This window comes from Pongo pygmaeus, chromosome 13 (genome assembly GCF_028885625.2).
Source record: "Pongo pygmaeus isolate AG05252 chromosome 13, NHGRI_mPonPyg2-v2.0_pri, whole genome shotgun sequence".
NCBI classification, from domain to species: Eukaryota; Metazoa; Chordata; class Mammalia; order Primates; family Hominidae; genus Pongo; species Pongo pygmaeus.
Window position 1 is genome coordinate 116,317,753 of NC_072386.2, and position 27,511 is coordinate 116,345,263.

The 27,511-nt window shown below is 39.0% G+C and overlaps 1 protein-coding gene across 7 annotated transcripts in view; it reads right to left on the bottom strand.

The window, feature by feature from the left end:
• The window catches only part of MAPKAP1 (MAPK associated protein 1), a 265,446-nt gene that overhangs the window by 203,512 nt on the left and 34,423 nt on the right, over positions 1-27,511 (bottom strand). For 6 of the 7 annotated variants that reach the window (XM_063650329.1, XM_063650328.1, XM_054500117.2 and 3 more), the window contains 2 exons: positions 25,504-25,593; positions 11,618-11,766 (listed from right to left, as the gene is read on the bottom strand). In XM_063650329.1, coding sequence (XP_063506399.1) covers positions 11,618-11,766; positions 25,504-25,593 — 239 coding nt within the window. Of the gene's footprint in view, positions 1-11,617; positions 11,767-13,202; positions 13,223-25,503; positions 25,594-27,511 lie in introns of those variants that run through there. The other variant, XM_054500118.2, reaches the window with a different exon arrangement.

Sequence of the window (27,511 nt, forward strand, 5' to 3'; positions counted from 1 at the left end):
TGCCCCTAACATTAATTCAGTAATGATATCTTGAAAAGTATTAAAATGCTAACCAAAAATGGGCTCCTCAAATATAACATCAACTGTACACAGAGGTATTCCATATTTTAAATTATGTACTTCATGAATATTAAAGAAATGCTTTTCCTGTGTCAATCTGAGAACCATCTCAAAGCCTTTGGGTGGTAAAAAGACTAGAGATCTTAGTATTATAAATTCCTGGGATAGAATAAACTTAAAACTAATACAGAGGTAGAGGTAGGAGGACCACTTGAGCCCAGGAGACCCGCCTGGACAATATAGCAACACCCTGTCTCTTCAAAACAAAACAAAACAAAACCAAAAACTAATACAATGCCATCAGGAGGCCATGAGTCTCACAAATTTAGCTTCAAAGCCCAGCCATCATTTATCCCTTCCGTGAAGTTTCAGTTTCCTTCTCTGTACCACAGTAATAGTAAGGAATGTTATGAGGACTGAACAAATTGCTACATATCAAGTCCATTAGAGGACTTGGTACAAAATAAGACTCAATAAAATGGAGCTATGGTAATAATGATAAAACTTTCCTTAAAAGGTGGCTTAAATCTCATAGGCTAGATTTTATGAATTTTGTTTCTAAACTAAAATAATAATAACATCATTTAAAAAGACTTGTTTTAAAGCTAGAAACCTAATAAAATAGAAAGAGGAAAAAAAGGTCATCATGGTTGAAAAAAGAACCCAGCAAGTTATTGTTTTGATACCATAATTAGGAAAAGAAAATGAAAGTCAGCAAAACCACAGTTTTAGAAAAGTGGTTATTAGATTTTCTTCTTTCCACAGTGGAAGAAGTCCTTCCTGTTGAAGAAGGCAGTGAAATTTTATCACAGCTATTGCTATTCATAAATCTTATATCTATTTTAATTCAATCTGGTCCTAGCCTCTGAGTCGCTGCACCACAATTTGATTACTATAACCATACTTTTTAACTGCTGTCAGGAAAGACAGCGCCTTATACAAACATCTGCCGGAACACATGCCTGCGTTCTCCAGCACCAGCCTTAAATCACACTCTGGTGATGAATCTTTATCTGACACTAATACTTTTTAACTTCATATGGACAATTAAAATGAATTGTAGCTAAATGCACATATAACAAATCAATTTAATCTTTGGTTGCATAGCAGCATATTTTGCAAATTTCCTAAACTTACTTTCTTACATGTATCTTTGTCTAGGTGTTAAACTTCAATTTAACAGAAAGTAAAGTGGAAATACTAATAAAACACAGCTCTTATGATACTGCCATATAGTTGCAAGCCTCAAAGAATAATGACATTTGAAATTTATCACTGCCATTTTTAAAAACTTCCACATTTCTATGTGGAGAGTACCATTCTGGGCTTCATTGTAAGAGTGACCAAAGCTGAATTCCCTGGCCTGTAGGAATACAACTGAAATTCGGACAAACACACCAAGGATAAGAAACTGGCTCAGATCCGAGTGGTTGACAGTATTCATCTACTATTCATCTACGGTGCCCATCACATTTGCTCTCTGGTTTGTTGTTCGTGGTTCTGTTCCTCTGCTGGGTCAGGTGCACCTAATGTCATGGACCACTGTCACAGTCCTCAGCTCTGGGCACGATCATTCATGTGAAGTATAGTTTCTCCACTTGATGGCCATATGGCCACTCTTGTCTTTTAAGTTCCCCGAGGGCAGTCAGCTACATCTTATTTATCAGTGCATGGTGCAGAGCTGGTATGCAATAAATGTTTGCAATGAGCCAGTACAGTATGGGTGTCTAGTAAATGATATATTCGATGGATAGAGATGTGTAAATGAATCCACTCTGCACACGAGAAAAATCAATGGAAATAAACAAACATTTGTGAAGCACACACCAGATTCTACGTGTGAAAGCATTCCCCTTCCCCAGTCCCAATATCTCTTTTTTTTTTTTTTTTTTTTAACATGTAAGGAAGTTAAGGCTTACAAGATGCAGTAACTTGCCCAGTCCATATAACTGATAAAAAGATCTAAACCAGTCCGTCAGGTTTCAAGTCCACTGCTAAAGGAAAAACTTTTGTTTTAAAATTTTAAAAAATTTCAAATGTTAACTGTTTTTGTTTTCGCCGTAACAACGACTGCAAGAGTCTAGGAAAAAGAGCTGTGGTACTGGAATAGGAGAAAAAGGAGCTGAATACCAGCTCTGCCACACACTAGTGGGGAATCCTTGAGCACGTCACTTTCTCTCTCTCAGCCTGTTCCCTCAACTGGAGCTAATACTCCCTAGATCACTGTTCTGTTAGGATAATTAAGAGGAAAGTTCCAATGTATACACAAAAGATTAACTCTTCAAAAGTTGTAGTTTTCCCATTTGTACCCCCCTACATCTCACTGATGTCAATCACCTCCCTAATCACAAAACTCTGGAATCTTAAAGCCAAAAAGAATCCAAGAGGTCATCTAAGCCACGTTCCTGGTTCTAAACATGCAGAAATCAAGGCTCATAGATGAGAGATTACTTGTCCTACATCAGACAGAAGGAACTGCATGGCCAGGACTAACACTCAGGTCTTCTGATTCCCTGTCAGTGTTCCTTCTAACACATGGCCTAGTAGTCCTGGAAATCAAGTTTCCATTTTGTGAGTATGAACGTCATTAATGAAAATAAAAATCTCGGCTGGGCACAGTGGTTCATACCTGTAATCCCAGCACTCTGGGAGGCTGAGGGGGGCGGATTACCTGGTCAGGAGTTGGAGACCAGCCTGACCAACATGGTGAAACCCCGCCTCTACTAAAAATACAAAAATTAGCCGGGCGTGGTGGCATGCACCTGTAATCCCAGCTACTTGGGAGGCTGAGGTAGGAGAATCGCTTAAACCCAGGAGGCGGAGGTTACAGTGAGCCGAGATCACACCACTGCACTCCAGCCTGGGCGACAGAGACTCTGACTCAAAAAAAAAAAAAAAGAAAAGAAGAATCTCTGAGAATTAGAACACCCGGATTCTATGCCCAGCTAGGTGACCCTAGGCTGTCATTTGATTTCTCTGGATAGAGGTCTTCAAGATAGTAAAATCATGGCCTTGTTCTTAGAGGGAGAAGACAATCTCTCCACTGCAAACCATGCAGAGCAAAGTACCCCAGGATGAGAAGGCTGAATGTAAAATGACACCATCCTTAGTCCCCTCCATACCTACAAGGATTGTCTCCTGGGCTAGACCTCAGTGCTTGATATTCATTCCAACCAGATTCCCTCTTCTAACCTGGTAATTAATCAGGTAGTGAAAAGGTAGTACAACAACAGTAATCTCGTTGTAACAAAAATACGTCCATGTTGTTTACCTCTTAGTCCCCTAACCTCCAACAATTACAATCAACACGTCTTAAATGACACCTGACATCTGCCTCATTTAAAATTACTCTCTCGAAAATAAAAGAATAAAATTACCCTATCGTTTTCTCCTCTGAATGGCCTGGTAAGTCAGGCTGGGCATCTGAGTGCACATCCCTGTCATCTGAGAGGAAGTGACTGATGGGAGACGAAGTGTCTGGAAGGTGACTAACGTCTGAAAGCAATTCCTTAGCCAGTTTCAAGGCTGGCTGACAAGCGAGAACAAAGAAGAGGCTTTTTGCTCCACTCTCACCTCAAAGAGCACTGCCTCAGATTCCCCAAACACAAACCAGACAATAGGATATACCCCACCTCCCAAAAAGATGTACAGTGTCTTCAAGGACATGGTAACAGTCTATGATCTGTAGTCAGCAGGTCCAAAACAGCTGCCAATGGGTGAGAGACTCCGTCTCAAAAAAAAAAAAAAAAAGAAAAGAAAATAAGAAAATAAGAATCTCTGAGAATTAGAACACCTGGATTCTATGCCCAGCTAGGTGACCCTAGGCTGTCATTTGATTTCTCTGGATAGAGGTCTTCAAGATAGTAAAATCATGGCCTCGTTCTTTGAGGGAGAAGCCCTCTTTCAGTGCTTCCTAATTCAGGGATGGTTTCATTATCCATCCAGCTCCACAAGCCGGACACGGACCAGGAAATCATCCTTCAAATCCCCTTCTAACCCTGTTCTCTGCATACATCATCAAATCCTACCACTTTTGCCTACTACTAAATATCTCTTGAATTCATTCACTCCATCTTCATCCTAACAAGCAAGCCCAAGTTACCACTCTCTCACCCAGAGCACTGCAAAAAATGTCTTGATTAGTTTCTCTATCCTCACAAACCCTTCTCAGGGATATACTGGGCAGCACAGCCCCAGGGGTCTTTTCAAAACAACTTTGATTACCTCACCTCCCCATTTAAATCCTTGTTCAAGGCTTCCCCATGCCATGAGGTTAAAGAGAACACCTCTATCAGTCATACCTGGTCTTCCCCCAGAGCTTCACCTTTCACCACGATCTACTTCACCCTAGGGCTCCAGTCACACAACTTTCTTTTGGTTCCTCAAAATTGCCAAATTCCCCTTGCCTCAGACCTTCTGTTTCTCCTTTCTCCTCCCCCTTTTCTTAGCTAATTCTTACTCATCCTTTAGCTCTCAGATCAAAAGATTTTAACCCAAGCCTAACAAACATGTTCTTTCCATGGCAAGAGTCTGCCTTCCTTTGAAAAGCCTTAAGCCAATGGTGAATTCTACCTCATGGAATTTTTAGAAGACGGCTCCACAACAAAGGAAGCCACCACAGACTGGCAAGGTTCACAGCTAACTGCAGAAATGAGGCCTAAACAGAGAGCTCAGGGTGGAAGAAGTTAGTTTTAAGAACTCAGCATAGATGATTTAACTTCTATGAGGAAGTAGAATGCCAAAAACATTTTGTTGTGATTCCTATTTAACTCATTACGAATTGACCATCAAGACAAAAATCCCAATGTCTTCCCTTGGGATTTTCAGTATAACATGAAGCAACAGCAACAGGAGAGAATTAATATAATGGTAAGGGGGAAATAATCTCACAAAGAGATGTCTTTAATGAATCTGATCCTTCTTTTTCAGACACAATCTTGCTCTGTCACCTAGGCTGGAGTGCAGTGGTGCAATCACAGCTCACTGCAGCCTCAACCTCCTGGGCTCAAGTGATCCTTCCGCCTCAGCCTCCCAACATGCTGGGGTTACAGGCATGAGCCACTGTGCCCGGCGACCCTTCTATACCATATACCGGAATATGTAAATGGTAGTGAATATCTAATCTCCATCTTCTTTTAGAAATAGAATAGACTAACAAAAACTGATCTATGAAAGGAAGACTAGTAAAATACAGCCACAGAGATAAGTAGCCAAGAGAATAACTGCTAAAATCACATTCAGACTTTTCTTTAAAAAAAGTATGTAGGTTGGACGCAGTGGCTCACACCTGTAATCCCAGCACTTTGGGAGGCCGAGGCGGGCAGATCACCTGAGGTCAGGAGTTTGAGACGAGCCTGGCCAACATGGTGAAACCCCACCTCTATTAAAAATTCAAAAATTAGCCAGGTGTATTGGCAGGCACCTGTAATCCCAGCTACTCGGGAGGCTGAGGCGGGAGAAATCACTTGAACCTGGGAAGCAGGGGCTGCAGTGAGCTGAGATGGTGCGACTGCACTCCAGCCTGGGCAAAAGAGAGAGACTCTGTCTCAAAACAAAACAAAACAAAACAAAGGTATTTAAATGAAGCCACTGAACAACTGAGACAAACAGCTCCTAATTCAAAATATAGTCACTCTAGATTTATCTCTTACTGGGCACTAAGCAAGCAAAGCCCTGGAGAACTCTTACTGAAAGGAGCAGTGGTGGACTTTTCGTATCACGCAGTCAACTTCTTTCTTCACTCATGGTTACCCCCGCACCCCCACCAGTTGAGTAGGGGTTGGGGGTAAAGGAGAGGGAAGTAAGGCCAGAAGACCCTTAGGCTGAAGGCCACTGCCTCAGCTCAGGCAGCATTAAGTAAAAGCTGCTTTCTAGAAACATAGCCAACAATAAAAAGCCCAGGCTACATTTTTTTTTTCTTTGGGAAAGAGATCCAGAAGCAAACATAGTTTAACATATTAGAAGGGATCATTCCCACAATAGCATATTTTCCAAGTTCAGATGAGGTGCCTTTTCCACTAAGGGCAATTTTTCTTTTTACATGATTTCAATTCGCTGACCTTTTCTGAGTTTGCAACATTTCTCGATGGCTTCATGCTTTTCTGCAAAGTTTTAAGTGACTTTCTTTGAAGAGAGCTATTTAATGCCAATGATTGTAGAAAACATTTGTTCATAATTATCCAGACATAGACTGGAACAATGCTGAAACAAGAGCAGCATGCAAAAATGTATTTAAGGACTATCATCCCAAAATGCTGCTAAAAGCTATTAACCAGTATGTGTTAATTGCCACAGCATTCATATTAATTTTCACTTCAGGCTCGACATTGTGGAATATTTCCCCTGATACATTTTAAACAAAGTTTAATTTAAGGAACTGCTTCTATCAACACTTATGAAAATTAACAGCCAAGCAATTAGCACTCATGAATTATCCCTTCCCCCATGCTCTCTGCAGCTTCCCTGTTAAAACAGTTTCTAATAGAGAAATGGTTACTTTCTAACAAGTTAACACAATCAAAGTCACAGTTGTCTATATGAACCAGAACTGGTTTGCTCTTTCAAGCACTTGTCAAGTCAAACATTCCCCTTATATTTAGAAAATAGTATTTAGCTAAGCCCAAAAAGTAGGATATTTAACATTTTAGAAACTGCCAAGCAATCACCAATATTGAACCATTTTCTCACCGAAAGTTTAAAAAAATAGCCAATCCCCCAACCCACCCAAAGGAAGTAATTACTTGTCTCAATCTTCCTAGTGAAGGACCAAAACCCCACTGGACTCCCTGAACTTCAACATGCAGACCGTTTTCACCCACTCTGCTGAACTTCTTCTTTACGACATTATTCTAAAATCCTGGCTTTTAAAAACACATTCCCTCTCACTCAATCCTGTCAACCACATAACGAAGTACGTGGGAGAGACATCGTCACTGCCCCATCGTCAGTGCCCTGTGTTACCCCTTTACAAAGAGAAAGCAGCAGAAGTGGGATATTTGTTGAGTGTTTCCTATGTGCTACACGTCCTGCTAAACACGTCCTGCTCATTTCATCCTCCTGAGGAAGATACACTGTCATCATTTCTTTCACAGATCAGGACTGGAACTTGTAGAGAAGAAGCATTTTTTCCTTCTACCCTTATAAATGCTTGGCTGAGGCCCCTGTAACAAGAAACAGAGTAACAAAAGACAAGCACACAGATTTATGTAACCGAAATTTTACATGACATAGAGCCATCATAAGAAAACAAAGACCCAAGAAACCGTTGGTTAAATCTGAGGGTTTTTATATTAAGTTTGACGAAAAGCGGAAAGTCATGTGGAAAATATGATAGGAAAAAGGTAGGAAGTCAGTGTTGTAAACTGTGGGGAAATTTTGCAAAGACTATTCTTTAAGATTCATCTTCGGAGATTAGGATGCTCCTTTCCTCCAGGCAGAGGGAGAACTCGTCTCACATGAGGGCCTTGTGACCTGCTTAGGGGAGAAGGGCAGGGGAAGATCAGAGTTCTTCCTGCCATTTCTCAAGTTTCTTCAGCTTATGATATTCAATATTCCAAGGTGCCACATTTTGGGGTAGTGTGTCCTGAACCCCAACCTTCATGAGGTTAAGTAGCTAGCCTGAAGTCACACAGTAAGTGGAGCCACGGGGATTCGAATGGAGGCTTTACTACAGAATAGGTCGCTTTTATTAAACGACGCTGCCTCTCACTGTGCTAGATGCTTCATCCTAGCATTATCCTATTTGATGGTCTCATCAGGCTTGTGAGGATCTCACACCCATCTCCTTTCAGAGGTGAAAAAACTGACTGCGGTGACACAACTTGCTAATCAGTCCCTTTTTTTTTATTATTACTAACTGTATTGATAGGAAATGGGTACTTGAACTTCTGATGGTCTATTAAGGATAATATCTGCAAATGCAATTTGACCAGAATAGTGATAATGTGCTAGCAAAAGAGTCTCAAGAAAGTGATATGGCATAAAATGGATAGGGTTAGATTTCCTTCTTAAAACATAACCTAATCTGAAACAGGTGGAGAAACAGGGCAGAAAATCCACATATTTTGAGGCACTTAAATTAGTGCTGAATGTCTACTGCCTCTCAGCAAAGCCCACTCCCCAATCACCTCAAAGCAACCTCCTGTCACAACCAACAGCTCCCACATCCAGTGAAATCAGAAGGACTGGCACCAGAAGTTTTCCAATTGTCTCAACCTCTAGAATAGAGGTTTTGTGTTGTTAACGAGGCTATTCAGAGGTTCCGTTCTCAACAATGCTTAAGAATTCAGGCAGATGGCTGAGGCTGGTTTTGCGCATCTGACCAAAGCATGCCCTAAAACTGCTTGGCAATCAACCTTGAACTTTTTTCAAATGATACAGTTATTGATAATCCAGACTCTAAAACAGATCACAGACAGCATCACCAATTTGCTAAAGAAATAACATCAAAATGATAAACCTGACCCCAAAAATTGTCAAAATTACACCAAGGCACATGTCTAAGTACAGCCTCTCCCTCTCAATTTCATGCCTTAAAAAATTATTAGCCAACCACAATTTTAAAAAGCTTTTTATAAAATTATTAACCAGCTACAGGAACCAAAAATTACTTGGAAATATTCACTTTAATTTAGCACAATAGCTAAGAGATGCTCACCCTTAGAATCATAAAAACCAACAATCCAGTTGGCATGAACTGTTAAGAACACTATATGTGCCTGCTTGACTAAAATGTAATAGTAAAGCCATAGCAAAAGCAAAATCCTTTCTTCAAATCTAACACTAGTTTAATCTTAAGGAAGATCTCACAGCAGTTAGTCTCTTGAGGAAATACATAATTAAGTAGTTTTTTAGCATATTTAATTAGACCCCAAACTCTTCCCTGTCCCCTTCTCTCCCCAATTATGTACTATTTGCCCAAGAGACCTAAGCAACTCAGTTAATTATGTAAATAAGGCAAGAGTTATTCCCAAGAAAAGCATTGTGAATATTTGTAGGGGGAAAAAAAGCTGTACATATTTTAGAGGCTTTAACAAATCTTTGTAAAAAAAAAAAAAAAAAGAGTATCAAAATACATAGAAAACCCTTATATTTGAGGCAAAAAGCATGGCGTTCCAATGACAAGACAGTGAATCGTTAAAACAAGACACTCATTTCATTTCTTAAATATGAGCTGAATAAAAATAAAATAATTTTAAGTTACAACAGTAACAAAAATTTAGTGCTGAACGTCAGATGATTTATGGGAGGAATCAATCTGGAAATTATTAAGAGTCGACTCTCAGGGAAAAGGCTTTATTATCAAGGGGTTGACATGATCTTAACTCTAGAGGCAGCCATGGTGCTGTTATAACTACTACAATCCCATTATTATGCAATCACAAAATGCTAATTTGATCATTTTGAGGTGTTATTTGAATAGTCATTTTAATTTCTAGGTTACAAAAAGGCTTGACTCAAGTATAATTCTCTATTAATCATTGAGATGTCATTGTATATCATATTGACGCTTTTCACAAAGATAAAGACTAATTTAATATGTACAGTACAATATCCTTCAAATATTAGCCATTTTCATTACATATCTGCCAAATGCATCAATATTAAATAATAGATGAGAACAAGGGTTTAATTGTATTTTAGCAATTGTAATATGTAAGATAATAATACAATAGCATCACATAAGATAGACTTATCAATATCTAAATCTTTCTTAATCAATGCATAATGGTGACTGCTCTGCACTCACATCCTTTGTGGATTACAAATAGACTTGCTACGACAAAAGCATTGAGAGTCTTCAGTGTAAACACACATCTAGCGAGAATAATTCCTTTGTGACAAAGGAGATGGTTTACTTTTTATTTTCCCGCTGGTACTTCAGAAGTTAGATATATACACACCAAGCAGAGTTCACAACCTTGTGACAAATCCGAACCTAAGTAATTAACAATAAAGTCTATGGTATAAAGAGAATTATAGAGTATTTTAAAAGATCTGTGCTATTTTTTGATATAAACACATTATCACACATTAACTATTCCAGAAATTACATCCTCAAACAATGAGATGGTATCAGGCAATGGAAGGAAATAAATTCCAACTGCTTACCCTAATGCCAAGAATAACTTCTCCCATGTCTAAACGAATCATTGTGTATTTTTTTTTAAATCTTATGTAGTCCAACTTGCCATTTTCCAGAGGCTGACATTCCTGTCCCCTGGGGGAACTTCCTTCTCCGTGCTACATTCCACAAAACAGGAGAAAGCAGCAAGGGCAGACGAAAGAGAAGCTTTACATCAATACAGTCTATAACTTACTAAAAGTGCTGTCAGATGGTTTTTGGAGGAAACTTCCAGAGCATATTAGGACCTTTATATTACTTGTGCATTTTGTTTCTAGATTTTGCTCTTATCCCCCAGAAACATCAATAACCTCATGTGCCAATGGCCATACATGCTTACTGAAACCTATGGAAATCTGCTGAATTGTAGGAAGTAAAAGTCTTTCGAAGAGAAAACATCTCTGCTCAAAGAGGACAACTGACAGAACCAGCTCATGGAAAAAAAAAAAAAAAAGCAAGCATAAGCAAAAAGCTGTATGTTTATTAACTGTAATGGCGTTGAAGTAAGACAAATTATACACGACACCTCCAGGCAAAGAGCTATCACTCAGCACCCCACACCACTGCCAGACAGCAAACATCATGGCAATAAATACAAAAATCAACCGCTACTGTCTTCTGAACAAGGCCCTGCTCAGGTCAGCACAGAGACACAAGAGGGCAGGGGGTTGGGGAAGGGGTGCTGCACATGAAACTAGGATCCACCCGAAATAGTGGCCATGTTTCTAAAAGGAAAACAAACACACTTTAATTTTATAACAGCAAACTGTTAGCAAGAACAGGCAAAAAATAAAGTTAGCCTCCATAGCAAGTGTCAAGATCCCCCTACAGTGAAATACTGAAATGCAAGCAATAGCCTAGAATTCTGAAACGAAGCTCAGATCTCAACAATTTCTACATTTATAATAATCAGCCAAGACAATGCAAATTGCCTCCCAGAACCACTTTCAAGGCTTTCCCAATACAATTAGACCTTGATTAATCACAATCTAACTAATCCAACTTCTCAAGTATACTTAGGAGATAAAATGGATTAAAAATATACACATATATATTTCTCTCTCCCTTCCTCCCCCTCCCCTTTCTCTCATATATATATAAACATATGTATATACATATATATACACATATATATATATGTGTTGGGGAGGATTAAAATACAACAGTCCTGAGATATCTATACACAGAGAAAGAGAGAATGAAAGAGCACAGGACTGTTTTTGTTTTAATCCTCCCAAATATATTACTGTGGAAACTACACTGAACCCAAATTCATACCTTTACATCAAGTCTTAGAAAATTAAGTGACATTCTATAATTGTCAACTGATATTCTACGAAGCATTTCTGAAACCCTAAATCTAATAATAATACCAACAACAACTCCACTCAATTACAGTTTTACTTAAAAGGACAAAGTCTCATTTTTACTTACCTTGCCATCAAATTTGGAATACTCGTTAAAAGGGTTATTCAGCTGCAGAGGGCACTGTTCTAGGCGTACAGATAATATTGACTGCTTCCCAGAAATTGGAGGCTTCTCTTTGAGAGATTTTTTTTCAAACAGTGACTTTAACTCCTGGGCTGTGATACAAGAGGAAGAAAAACACCTTTGTGATTACACAGAGACAACTTGTCCACCTTCCCTAAAAAGTCTTCCTTAGAACCTTAAGGAAGGAGCATCCAGAGACATGTTCAGGTTGGATGCATGCAGAAAGCCCCACAATATACTGTGCACTGAAAAGGCAGAGCACAGAAGAACGTGCAGACCAGGATAGTCAATTTGGAAAGCGAAGGGGTTAAGGGAGGGGGGAGAATCAGACAAAGTAACAAAGGAGCCATTTTATAAGAAGAGCACTCACATCCAGGAGACCTGAGCTTTGGCCCAGCTTTGCTACTAACAGCAAGCTATGTGACAGTGGACACTTCTCTAAACCTCCCTGGGCTTGTCAAACTAGAAAATCTCAAAGATCCCTCCTGCCTGTAATATTATGTGATTTTGGAATTCTATTTCTTCAAGGTCAAGATCTACATATTAATCCTCTAACACTCTCCAGTTGCACCTTGCACAAACTCTTGATGCCAAAGATGAAGAGGAGAAAAAGAGAAAGGATATTTATAATAACAGTAGCTAACATTTATTGCTGCTCGGCCTTCTGGCTAAGATCCAGTGTAGTAACAGTAGCTAACATTTATTTAGCAAGTCAATATATCTCATTTAATCCTCATAACAAGCCTATGAGGTAGATAGTAGCGTTATCTCAGATTTGTCAATGTGGAAACAAGCTTAGAATATTTTGATTAGCCCTGGACCACACAGCTAATAAGTAACAGAACTAGAATTTGCACCTGACCAAGGCTCTTATACATTAGGGCACTAATGAACAAGGTAGACACTGAATAAATTTTGTTGCATGAATGGAATGATTGAAATAATTCAGATTAAAATTATTAAATCTGAATCTTCAGTTCTTATTCATTAGTGAACCAAGACAAGTTCTGTAACTTTTTAAAGATCATTTAATTCTCTAAATCAATTGGAATATCAATCAAGGTGGGAGTAGCTAGATGATAAGTGGCTATGAGGAAATGTCCACACTTAAAGTTTTTAAATAAATCAATCTGAGACTTTAAAATCTGCAATAGACATGTTCAACCCCATTCCACTTTAGCATAGTCAAATTAAACCGAGAGAGAACAGAACTCCGAAACAGTCATTTAGAACTTTCAAAAGAAAAATGTAACTGCAGCTGGGCACCGTGGTTCAAACCTGTAATCCCAGCACTTTGGAAAGGCAAGGTGGGAGGACCACTTGAGCACAGGAGTTCGACATAATCAACATACTAAACACAGATTTGAAGAGGAATTAGACTATAATTCAATTCAAGTAATATTTTAAATATGGGAAGTACTTTTCTACCTGTAATCTATTACCAGTTTCATGGTTACAATTGGTAAAGAAATGATCCTTTATTAAGCATCTATTATGAGCCAGGATCAATACTAGGTATTTTCCTCACCTGGCACAGTCACAGTCTTCACAGATCCTAAGAGAGATGTTACTACTAGCTCCATGAAGAAACTGAGGAATCCCAAACATAAGTAATGTATAGACTTCACACAGCTGTTACCAATAGGGTTAGGTGAAATGTGATGCTATGATTAACCCTTTCATTCTCAGACATTCACACTCAGACCTCTCTCCTCAACCTAACACCTCCTCCCCTCTTCCTCCTTTGTCGAGGCTTGGAGAATAGAAACAACCAAAGAGAACTTTTGCATGCTCTCATCTGCTCTTCTATCTGCCTGTCCTCCTATTACCATGGATGAACTCCCTCTACCCTTACCTTAGGCCAGCCCTTCCCTTGTGCACTAGATCCCATCCCTCTTACCAACTCATGAACAGCTCTCCAGCAATTCTCTTCTCTCTCTTCCACTGTCAATTTTTCTCTTACTGAATTAGTCACATCAGCACACAGTACTGAAACACTGCTCATTTAAAAAAAGAAAAATCCACTCTCTATCCCATACTCCCTCCCTTCTGGTTACTACCGTATTTTTCTGCTTCTTAAAATGTCTGTCTATATTCTTCCTGTCCAGTCCCTCCACTTCCATTCAATCAAATCCACTCCAAGCAGGCATATTCAGGCCACACTACTCCACCAAAGCAGCTTTTATCCAGGTCACCAATTATCCCTTTGTTGCTAAATCTGTTGGTCAATTTTTAATCCTCATCTTACAAGATGTCTTGGCAGCATTTGACACGGTTCCTCACTCCCTCCTGTTTTAACACTTTTTTCACTTGCTCCCCAGGACTCCACTCTATCTGGCTTTTATACTGTCTCTCAGGCTACTTCTTCTCGGTCCCTCTGCTGATTCATCTCATTTCCCCCTTGAATCACTGGCATTTCCCAAGGCACAGCACTTGGACCTCTTCTCAATCTACATTCACACCACTGGTGATCTCATCCAGTCAAATGCTTTTAAATACCATCTATAAGAGGCAAAACTAAATTGTGGTGACATAAATCAGAACAATGCTTGCCTCTGGGGAGTGAAATGACTAAAAAGGGGCACCAGGGAACTTCTTTGAGGTGACAGAATTGCTCTATACTTGTCTGGGATGCTTATATATGCATCCCTTGTCTGGGATGCTTATATATGCTTATATATGCATATAAATGTATATGTCTGTCAAAAGTCACTGAGCTGTACATTTAATATCTGTACGTTTCACTATATGTAAAGCATACCTCAAAAAAAGTAAATAAATAAAAAGGGAAACCCCAAGTAAATACCTTCTACATGCTAGTACCTCTCAATGATTATTTCTAACCCTAAACACTCCCTGAAATTATAGACATCCAACTTTCTACCAGACACTTTCACTTGGATGTCCACCAGGCACCTCAAGTGTTACCTATCCGTAACCAAACTCTTGATCTTTCCCCAAAGCTCCCACTCCCACAGTCTCCTCAGTTAATGGCAATTCAGTTCTATTAGGCCAAAAACTTGGGAGTCATCCTGACTTCTCACATCTTACCCATGAATCAACACTTCAAAAGCTATTCAGAACCGTGGCAACCGCTAGCAACGCTGTATTATCATCACCTTAAAACCCGCTTTACTGTTTCTGCCCTTGCCTCCTCACCCCAACCCTTGTTTCTTCCCGACACAGCTGCCAATATGAGTCTTTTAAAATACAAGTTACAAACTTCAGAATGAGGAGAAAAATTGATAAATCTGACCACATGAAAAGAAAACACTTTTGTATGGGAAAAAAAATAAAAAGACAAATGATAAATTAGGAAAGAATAAAGGTCAATATTCCTAATATGTAAATATTCTAAAAGTAGACACTGAACAACACACATAGAAAAATAAGACAAAAATATGAAATGTTCATAGAAAAAGAAATGTAAACAGCTCTTAAATGCAAATATTCTCAACCACATTCATAAGAGATATGCAAATTAAAACTACATTTCATCAGATTGGCAAAAATCTAAAGATTTGAGGCTCTGAGGACATAGACACTCTATATGTTACCTGTGGGAGCATGAAACAGCGAAAGTCCTATGAGAGGGAATTCGGAAGATCAAGGAAAATCACATCTTCATTTACCCTCTGACCTAACAATACCACTTAGATACATTGGTAAAACAAAACTTTAAAAAATATGCATAAAACTATTCCCTGCAGTGCCATTTGCAAAAGCAAAGCCTGAAAACAAACAAACATCCCTCACCGGGGCATGGGTTGGCACTGGTACATCCGTATCACAGAGTATTATGCAGCTGTAAATGGAATGAAGCTTATCTCTATATATTGCTCCAGAAAAATCCTCGGAATATATTACTAAATGAAAAAAGTATTGTACAAAACAGTATGTATAGTATGCTATCTTTAATATAAAAAGGGGATATAAATATAAATATGCTTATATATAGTTTTAAATGGACAAAAAACCTTTTTAAAAATGACTATAAAAGAGTGAAGGGAACAGAAAGTGAAGCTAGATTTCTCTGACTTTATCTTGCTTTATGTTTCTGACTTTGAAGCCATGTCAATGTTTTAAATAATTATAAAAGAAAATTAAAAGCATAACCTCTAAAAACAAAGGCAAAATGAAATACATGAACCTAAGTATAATAATGACTTGGCAGATTAACTACAAAGAAGGGAATTATTTTAAATAACTTTGTTACCCAGCAAATGACCCAATTTCTTCAACAAATAAATTATAAGAAAAAAGTGAAAGAGAAGATATAGATTAAAAAATGAGACATTAACCAAAGTAGTAGATGGATCTTAGATCCAAACATGAACAAACCAATAGAGAAAAAAGAAAAATTTGAGATGATTAGGGAAATATGAACAATAATTGGATATTTAATAATATTAAATAATTATTTCTTGGCCAGGCACTGTGGCTCACGACTGTAATTCCAGCACTTCGGGAGGCCAAGATAGGCAGATCACTTGAGCCCAGGAGTTCAAGACCAGCTGGCCAACATGGCAAAATCCCATCTCTACAAAAAATGCAAAAATTAGCCAGGAATGGTGACATGTGCCTGTAGTCCCAGCTGCTTGGGAGGCTGAGGAGGAAGAATCACTTGAGCCCAGGAGGTTGAGGTTGTAGTGAGCCATGTTCACGCCACTGCATTCTAGCCCTGGTGAGAGTGCAAGACCCTGTTTCAAAACAAAAATTTTTTTTCTGACCAGGCACGGTGGCTCACGCCTGTAATCCCAGCACTTTGGAAGGCTGAGGTGGGTGGATCACGAGGTCAGGAGATCGAGACCACACTGGCTAAGAGGGTGAAACCCTGTCTCTACCAAAAATACAAAAAATTAGCCAGGCGTGGTGGCGGGCGCCTGTAGTCCCAGCTACTCGAGAGGCTGAGGCAGGTGAATGGCGTGAACCCAGGAGGCGGAGCTTGCAGTGAGCCGAGATCGTGCCACTGCACTCCAGCCTGGGCGACAGAGCGAGACTCCATCTTAAAAAAAATAAAAATGAAAATAAAATTTTTCTTTATAATGAAATTATTTTAAATGTTTTTCAATGTAATTATTAAACATTTCTTTATAATAATTAACATAAATAATTTTAAACGATATAAAGAATATTAAAATAATATTAGTTTTTTGGAGAGTAGTAGTGCCACAGTTTTATTATGTGTTAAAAATACAAAGTATTTAGGTATGAAATTGTATAGTAGCTGGGATTTGCTTAGAAATAATCTGGGAGGGCTGGTAGTAAAATGTATAAATCAAACAGGACCAGCCATGTACTGTTCATTGTTGAAGCTGGCAGATGAGTGAAGGGAGTTCATTAAACCATTCTCTCTACTTCTGTGTATGTCTGAAATTTTCTACAATAAAAAGGTTTTTTTTTAAGGAAATTTAAACTGGGGGAAAAGAAGTCACATATCACATCACTACTCTGATCAAATCACCTCAGAGAAAAAAATACAATTCCTTACCAGACCCTCCGTAACTAGGAACCCCACTACTGACTTCTCTGATCCCACTATTCCCGTGCTTACTGTGCTCTAACCAACAGGCATCCTTCCTTGTTATTCCATTTTTTGAATACACCAGGCACATTTCTGCCTCAGAATCTTTGCACTTGCTATTTCCTCCTCTTAGAACACTCACCCCCGATATATGCATGACTCACTCCTCCACTTCCTTTAGATCTCTGCTCAAACAGTACCTTCCTAATGAGCCCTTCCTTGGCCACCCTACACAAAATAGCAAAATTCTCTGCCTAGCATTCCTTATCCCTCTTACCTGGCTATATTCTTCTCCATGCCATTTATCCATTCTGGCATATCATGTTTACTGTTTATCTACCCCCAATCGAATATAAGCCCCATGAAGACAAGGACTTTGTCTTGTTCACTATTTGTTGAAGGAATAATTTATTATTTTTTAATAATAAATATCTGTTGAATGAATAACTCTGGACCAGAGAAGCAGAAAAAGTTGCTGGGGTAGGGTATAGGAAGGGAGGACAGAGAGAGCAGATGGGCAGAAAGAAGCCAAGACAAGATGGGGGAAGTCATGAGAGCCCTTCCTTCTGGTTCCAAACCATTCATCAGGCAGACTATACTTCTTGAAAGCCCTCCTTCAAGTTGCTTTTTGTTATTTGCAACTAAACAGTTGCAATATAAACCAATTAACCAATATAAACAGTTGGACTTCACCAACAAACACAAAACTAAAAAAATTAATAGCCTGGAAATTTAATTATCATCAGCTTTATGAAAAAGCACACACTATAGCATTCAGAAGATGAGAATGTGTATTAGAACTTATGCATGGAACATATTAGAACTATAAGGATTTAGGGAGCAGCGGGATACAAAACAAATATATTAAAATAATAGATTTCGGCCAGGTGCGGTGGCTCACACCTGTAATCCCAGCACTCTGGGAGGCCGAGGTGGGTGGATTACCTGATGTCAGGAGTTCGAGACCAGCCTGGCCAACATGGTGAAACTCCGTCTCTACCAAAAATACAAAAATTAGCCGGGCATGGTGGCGGGCACCTGTAATCCCAGCTTCTTGGAGGACTGAGGCAGGAGAATCACTTGAACCTTGGAGGCAAAGGTTGCAGTGAGCCGAGATCATGCTACTGCACTCCAGCCTGGGCAATAAGAGTAAAACTCCGTCTCAAAAAAAATAAATAAAAATAAAAATAAAATAACAGATTTATTTACAAAAGACCAATAACAAAGGTATGAGGAAGAATGTCCTATTTATCATGGTAGGCTGGGCGTGGTGGCTCATGCCTGTAATCCCAGCACTTTGGGAGGCCAAGGCAAGAAGATTACTTGAGGTCAGGAGTTTGAGACCAGCCTGGCCAACATGGTGAAACCCCGTCTCTACTAAAAATACAAAAATTAGCCAGGTGTGGTGGCATGTGCCTGTTGTTCCAGCTATTCAGGAGGCTGTGGCATGAGAATAGCTCAAACACGGGAGGTGGAGGTTACAGTGAGCCGAGGTCGTGCCACTGCAATCCAGCCTTGGCGACAGAGCGAGACTCCATCTCAAAAAAACAAAATAAAAATATAATGGTAACACAAAATATGTGGAAATAATGTTAATAAGAAATGTAAAAGTGCGGGATCTATATGGAGATAACCACAACATTTTATCTTTATGAACTACTTGTATGCACAAAAAATACAAAAAAGATCATATGAAATATGATTTGAGGTTGGGCACGGTGGCTCACACCTGTAATCCCAGCACTTTGGGAGGCCAAGGCAGGAGGATTGCTTGAGTCAAGGAGTTTAAGACCAACCTTGGCAACACAGGGAGACCCCCCATCTAAAAAATATTGTAAAAATTGGCCAGGCATGGTAGCATGCACCCGTGTGGCATAGTTACTTGGGAAACTGAGGCAGGAGGATTGCTTGGGCCCAGGAGGTCAAGGCTGCAGTGAGTCATGATCATGCCACTGCACTCCAGCTCAGGTGACAGAGCGAGACCCTGTGTCAAAATATATATCTACATATTTTTATATTAAATATTGAATAGTTTAAAATATATATACTCACATGTATAAATGAAATCTAAAATAAATACATCAAAATGGTAACAACAGCAGTTGCCTCTAGATGTGAGATTACTGGTAGCTTATTTTCATTTTTAGTTTTTTTTCTACACAATTTCTTTTTTTGCTTTTTGAGATAGGGTCACCCTCTGTTGCCCAGGCTGGAGTGCTGTGGCTCACTGCAGCCTTGACGTCCTGGGCTCAAGTGATCCTCCCATCTCAACCTTCTCAGTAGCTGGGACTACAGGAGCATGCCACCATGCCCAGCTAATTATGTAATTGTGTGTGTGTGTGTGTGTGTGTGTAATTGTGTGTGTGTGTGTGTGTGTGTGTGTACAGATGTGATGCATGCCACCATGCCCAGCTAATTATGTAATTGTGTGTGTGTGTGTGTGTGTGTGTGTACAGATGGGATCTCACTATGTTGCTAGGGCTGGCCTCGAACTCTTGGGCTCAAGTGATCCTCCTGCCTTGGCCTCTCGAAGTGCTAGGATTACAGGCATGAGCCACTGGACCTGAATTTTTTTTTTTTTTTTTTAACATAGAGGGTTTGGCAACTTCCCCAAACTCTGGCCATAGCTGACAGAGAAGGAAAGGAATAAGACAGCTAGGACGGTGGCTCACACCTGTAATCCCAGCACTTCAGGAGGCCAAGGCAGGCGGATCACCTGAGGTCAGGAGTTTGAGACCAGACTGGCCAACATGGTAAAACCCCGTCTCTACTAAAAATACAAAAATTAGCCAGGCATGGTGGCAGATGCCTGTAATCCCAGCTACTTGGGAGGCTGAGGCAGGAGAATCATTTGATCTGGGAGGCGGAAGCTGCAGTGAGCAGAGATCGTGCCACTGCACTCCAGCCTGGGCGACAGAGCAAGACTCACTCTCAAAAAACAAAAAAAAGAAAAAAAAACGGAACAAGAGAACACCAAAGACTTCTCAATATCCAAAGCTTCAGAAGCAGCTCCTTTCTGCCAATGATATGGGAGGGAGCAGAGCAGGGTAGAAAGACTAAAGTCTTTGGGGTCAAACTGTCCAGGAGGTGAATTCTGGCTTCACCACTTACTACTTATAAGTAACTTGGGAAAATTATTTGGCCTCTGAGCACCAGTTTTCTCACCTGTAAAAGAGACATACTAACAGCTAATTTACTGGCTTTGAATGAAGATGAAATAGGCCAGGCACAGTGGCTCACACCTGTAATCCCAGCACTTTGGGAGGCCGAGGCGGGCGGATCACATGTGGCCAGGAGTTCAAGATCAGCCTGGCCAACATGACAAAACCCTGCCTCTACTAAAAATGTTTTTTAAAAAATTAGCCAAGCATGGTGGCACACGCCTGTAATCCTAGCCACTAGGGAGGCTGAGGCACAAGAATTGTGTGAACCCCAGAGGCGGATGTCACAGTGAGCCAAAACTGTGCCACTGCACTCCATCCATCCTGGGTGACAAAAGGAGACTCTGTCTCAAAAACAAACAAACAAAAAAGAAATAAATAAACTTAGTGGCTAACATACTATATGCCCTGAGCTGATTACTCATCAGAATCACCCAGGGACCTTTTGAAAACCGTAACTTACCCTTAAGAAAGTTCTTTGTAATTCTCCCCACCCTTGAGAATGCACTTTGTGAAAACAACCCCCTGCCCCCAAAACATTGCTCTTAACTCCACCGCCTATCTCAAAACCTATAAGAACTAATGATAATCCCACCACCCTTTGCTGACTCTCTTTTCGGACTCAGCCCGCCTATACCCAGGTGAAATAAACAGCCTTGTTGCTCAAAAACAAAAAAAAAAAACAAATAAACAAAAAAACATAACTTCGTGGGCCCCAACCCCTATCTACTAAATCAAGAATTCCACAGGTGAGGCCTAGAAATTTATAGGGAATGTTATTATAACATGCACTTTTGGATGCATTTCTGATTTTTATACCTCCATTGTATTTGGGAATCATTACTTAAGAAACCAATAATAGAAGTTACATAAAACTTCAGGTACATGTAAATAATTGATAGAAATAAGCTACATTGTTGTTTTGCATTATTATTTAACTTCATGCATACGAAGCCTTATTTGCCAATTAGACTTCGAACTTCTTGAGGAGAGGATTCATGTAGTCCTCCTAGCACTCAGCACAGAATTATTAGGCACACAGGAGTTATGAAAGAAATACTTGTTAAATGATTCAATAAGTAAGGGTAATAACTAATTATGTAGAGAATAAAATACCAATACCATTTTAAAATAATAAAATTAAAGATATTTGGATCTTAATATGACATTATTCCTAACAAAGCACACTTCTGATGACACCATCTTCTTATCTATCCATGCAGTTTTAGTTACAGGAATATTACAAGGATCTTACTCTAAGGTATTTCATTTATCACGTGGTCTCATGGCACATGGATCAGTAAGTTCATAAAGAACTGAGGTATGGACTAGATGGTCTCCACAAATCCTCTATCTCCTCTATGAAAAGGCTGCCCTTATGCTGTATCTTAAAGGATAAACTGGATGTTGACAGAATAATTGTGGAAGAAGAATACTTCCAGGGTGGTCATCCTATTTAGAATGATGATTCTTCTAATGGGGAATGAAATAAAACAAAGATAAGAAAAACAAATGAAAGGATTTTAGCAAAGCATAAATAATAGAAAAAGAATGAGGGAATGAAGTTGGGTATGGTGGCATGTGCCTGTAGTCCTAGCTCCTCAGGAGGTTGAGGCACTTGAATCCAGAGTTTGAGGCCAGCCTGGGCAACACAGTGAGACCCCCAATTCTTAAAATGAGGGAATGAATAAATAATTACCCATCCAAAATTCTCAATAAAGATCAAAAAGATTTAGATGTGGCATTTCTTGCTGAGAGAGTACGTTTGTGGGAGATGTATAAAAACAGGATGGCTGCTCAGTTTGCCAGGTAGATGTTTAGTGGACTGCTGATTCCACTTTTCTAGCACGCTTCAATACACCCAGAGTGCCAAGCTGTGGTTTAATGATAGGACCCAGCCTAAGGGAGAATCCAAAGACATTCTTTTGTGCATTGATGAGTTTCACTCCAACCATCAGGAATGACTACCAGGCAGGCTGCTGGTCTGGCCAGAATCAGGGAATAACAGTTCAAGCATGAACATACACATTGAAGAGCTTCTCCAGAAGACCACAGGCTCAATTATCAAAATCCGTGAGACACAGAAAAGAGAGAGAAGGAAACTGAAGGAGAGAAGTATAAGAAGTACATGTCTACAGTGGACAGTATGGTTACAAATGAAAGCAAAAGGTGACATAACTATTTCTCCAGCATATTCTGTGAAATAATGAACAAAAATTAAAGTAGATTAGACTTTAAAAAATAAGTAGGGGAGCAAACAAAATCCTCTATTTATTAGATGTATCAAAATTTAAGCTGAAGAACTTACTTCTCACATTGTAAAAGGGACTGATGCACCTATATTTGATGTACTCTATTCATCGTATTTTTGGGTTTGAGACACAGTCTCGCTCTGTTGCCCAGGCTGAAGTGCACTGGCGCGATTTTAACTCTCTGCAACCTCTGCCTCCCAGGTTCAAGCAATTCTCATGCCTCCGCCTCCTGAGTAGCTAGAATTACAGGCGCACACCACCATGCCCAGCTAATTCTTATATTTTTAGTTGAGACAGGGTTTCGCCATGTTGGCCAGGCTGGTCTCAAAACTCCTGACCTCAAGTGATCTGCCTGCCTCCTGGCTAATTTTTTGTATTTTTAGTAGAAATGGTTTCACTATGTTAGCCAGGCTGGCCTCAAACTCCTGGCCTCAAGTGATCTGCCACCTTGGCCTCCAAAAGTGTTGGGATTACAGGTGTGAGCCACAGTGCCTGGCCTCACTGTACGTTTTATTTATAATTTTTTAAGCTATGGAAGTGAAGAAGGCAAATAAAGGGTGGCTGGAGAGACAGAGGAGCTTAAATAAACTGGCTCTGTATTCATTGATCAAGAAGAGATTAATAAGAACTGCATTAAGATATATAAAAAATTTGAAGAAAGTGAATAAGATAAGTGATATAAAGTATTTTCAGCTTGTATTAAATACAACAAAGAGAAACATTAACTGGATCAACAGAAGGGGCTAGCCTAGTGAGATTTTGAAAGTATTCAGAGTAAAACTAAAGAGAAATTCAAGAAGAACTACTGCATTCAAGGAAGTCAGAATGAGATATAAGGAAGAAAAACAAGTAATTGGGACTTCTGGTTCTACACAGTCATCACTTAGTAGCAGTCATGAAGAAAATTACACCTACTAAGGATACTTGAGTTTATAATCATAGTATGAGAAATCAAGAAGCACTTTACAGAGTGATTTAGTGCAGAGAGACTGGCCTTTATGTGCAGGCAGAGCTGGACACAAAACATCTCATTATCACACTACCCTCCATGTTGGATAACTTTGGCAAGTTCATCAAATCCCTGAGCCTTTGTCTTATCTGTAAACAATAGCAACGATACCTACACCTTGCAAGATCACTGCAATAGAGATAATGTATGTAAAGTACCTAGTAGAGCACCAGGTAGAGGCTGCTATTAGTATAATAAACCTTAATATTATTAGTCTTATAATTATTGTGTAACAATGGAGCCAATTCACAAATATTTATTAGGCGTCTATTACATGCCAATATGATATTGGGAGGTGCTGGGAGGATACAGAAGACAGACTGCAGATATTTCTTTTGAAGGAGAAAAAAAAGAGAAAGTCTAGGAAACATGATATAACCACTATAAAATATTTTAATAGCATTTTATTTCTGAAATTGTTTTTCTCCCCAAGTCTTTTCTTGCTGAGACTGAAGCTTTGAAAGTATATAATATAGCCAGCCTTTATACACATACTATACGAAAATATACAGCAAATGCTAATAATACCAGCAACATAATGGTTTTTATACTAAGGGAAAAGAATTTGCATATATGCAAAAAAGACCGTTACTAGGCCCACTAATGGGGCAAGGGAAAGTCTAGGTTGGAACTGCCAAGAGAAATCTGTAACCTAGAAGCTCATCCAAAATATCACGGGCTGGGCGCAGGGGCTCACACTTATAATCCCAGCACTTTGGGAAGCCAAGGCAAGTGGATCACTTGAGGTCAGGAGTTCAAGAACAGCCTGGCATGGTGAAACTCCATCTCTACTAAAAATACAAAACTTAGCCAAGCATGGTGGTGCGCACCTATAGTCCCAGCTACTTGGGAGGCTGAGGCAGGAGAATCGCTTGAACCAGGGAGGCAGAGGTTGCAGTGAGCCGAGATGGCACCACTGCACTCCAGCCTGGGTGACACAGCAAGACTCCGTCTCAAAAAAAAAAAAATCGGCTGGGCACAGTGGCTCATGCCTGTAATCCCAGCACCTCGGGAGGCCATGGTGGGTGGATTACTGGAGGTCAGGAGTTCAAGACCAGCCTGGCCAACATGGTGAAATCCCATCTCTACTAAAAATACAAAATTAGCCAGGTGTGGTGGCATGCGCCTATAATCCCAGCTACTGAGGAGGCTGAGGCAGGAGAATCGCTTGAACCCGGGAGGCAGAGGTTGCAGTGAGCCAAGACCGTGCCATTGCACTCCAGCCTGGGCAAAAAGAGTGAAACTCCATCTCAAAAAAAAAAAAAAAAAAAAATCAAATCATAGGGTACTCCTTGGCCTATATTTTTTTAAAAAATCAGAAAAAGCCGGGCGCGGTGGCTCACGCCTGTAATCCCAGCACTTTGGGAGGCCGAGGTGGGCGGATCACGAGGTCAGGAGATCGAGACCACAGTGAAACCCCGTCTCTACTAAAAATACAAAAAATCAGCTGGGCGCGGTGGCGGGCGCCTGTAGTCCCAGCTACTCCAGAGGCTGAGGCAGGAGAATGGCGTGAATCCAGGAGGCGGAGCCTGCAGTGAGCCGAGTTCGCGCCACTGCACTCCAGCCTGGGTTACAGAGCGGGACTCCGTCTCAAAAAAAAAAAAAAAAAAATCAGAAAAAAGTACTGACATGACAGCTTGTAAAAAATGTCCCCTGCACACATCAATCCCTGTGACCCAGAGTGAAAGGTGGCCAAAAAGCCAAGAACTAAAGAACATATAGCTTCAGAGGGTCAAGGCACACAAGAGAAAGACCTCAAAGCTTAAAACACAAGAGGTATCTAAGTCCAGAGGATTTAAAAGGATGAATTAAAAATAAAAGTTCTTATATAATAAACTAAATATATAAATCTCAAATTAAGAATTAAAATCATTTCCATTTACCTGATTGCTTAGAATTTCTTTCTTTCCACTGAATATTTTTGCATTTGATCTGGTTTTGTCTCTCTTTTCGGAGTCGTTCTAATCTTTGAGCTTGAAAAGAAATATTATAACTATAAGTTTGTCAATGAAAGTTTACCATAAACAAAGACATAATTAACTACCTTTACATGAATAAAGATGTTTTATATTGCATATGTAGAGAAAAAGTCATAAAATTTTAAAGGTGGCACCCCTGAAAAGCAAATACCAACAAAAACATGAAAATATTCTTGATTTATAATTGAAATTAGAGGATATAAAACACTAATAGAGATCATAAAGATAGTATTAACATGGAAGAGAATAATAAAATGTGAAAATTTCTGTGATTAATATGACATTTCATTATATAAATCATTAATAACGGTCTTAAAGGAATTTTAATGCACAAATGAACTGAAGTGAATATTACATTACAGGAATAAAATTACTGTTATGAATTACTCTACCCATTTCAAAAATTAAAGATAAATGAACTCAGACTAGACTATTAAAGTTTTAAATATAAAATCCTTTATCTAAAAATCATGAAAATTATAAAATGTCAAAGCTATATAAATTAGCATAGCTTTTCTTCAGTGGGCTGAAACAGTTTATGGGTAGTAAAATAAATGATTTGTATCTTTGTAACATTAGTCAAATCTTAAAAAGAACAATTTTTCTTTTACAAAATTTTAAGATACGCTGCATGGATTAAAAAGTAAATTCTTTGGTCACTAAGACAACCTACAATCTCAATTAATTATTAGCATCTAAGTGCTACCTAAAGAAATTCCAACAAGAGTCACCTAAAATTATGTATTTGTGATTATATTGCCACTGGCTGATCAACCTTCAAAAATCAGTGAACTGATCCTTTAGAGAAATACCACCCAGCATGCACTTAACAACTGCTGCATACAGAGACCACAATAAAAAAGAAAGTCACAACTGATGTCATCTCTTGAAATGAGTTTTCTCTTGCTAATCTTCAGCTTCCTATCCCAGCATTTTGCTAATAGAAAATAAATAAATTTCTTTTTCAGCCTCTTTCAAGGTAGGAAATTACATACTTCTGCCTTAGCATTGTGGTAGGGAAACACTGAAAATAATCTTACCAGAAATTTAAACTATGCTGGGAAGAACATTCTGACAATGCCACTATATCTAACCAAATTCCACTGAAGAAAAATACATTCAATTGCAATTAATAAATGTGAAGGGTACAGCCAAAGTAATATAATCATAAAGCTCTCAATTTAGCAGCATTCTCCCACTGAAATACATTCAACCTGTCATATAAGATATCATCTCAATAACCTGAAAGGAAGTCAGTTTCAACTAGAGAACTGAGAATCAATGGTTCTAAATTATATTCAAACCTTCACTCAAATCGTATTTTGATAAAAGTTCCTTTAGATACTGGGAAATGCTATTAATTATTTTCATCACAAGAGCAAATTATTCTTATGTCACAGATACTGAATTCTGAACCAAAAACTGAATGTGCCTTTCACTGTAAATTGTATCCAGCTCTACCTCCAATATTCCTTTATGTGCGTTTTACACTTGGACCATGAAAATAAATATGTAAGTATTTTCAGAGTTCTACTATACCTCCTTGCCATTACCTTTCCTGGGAGTTAGCAGGTTACTGCTAATTTGAAGATTATATTTTCTGATTATCTAAAAAAAAATTACCTCCTAGAATACCTGTCATATTAGAACTACAATATGTATTCTAAATAATTTGTCTAAGTAAAAAAAAAAGTCCTTGGTTCATCACATTCCCCTTGAAACAAGGCCACCAAAAAAATATAAGTGGGAAAATGGGCAATAAGCTTTTAAAGCTAATGACTACATACATGTATACCAAAGTTGAGTGTTTTCAAGCCAGAAAAATCAAAAGGTGATCAATTTAAGAAAATAAAGGCAAAGTATCAATAACAGGGGCCCCTTTTCTAATCTCACACCGTATGTATAGAATCCT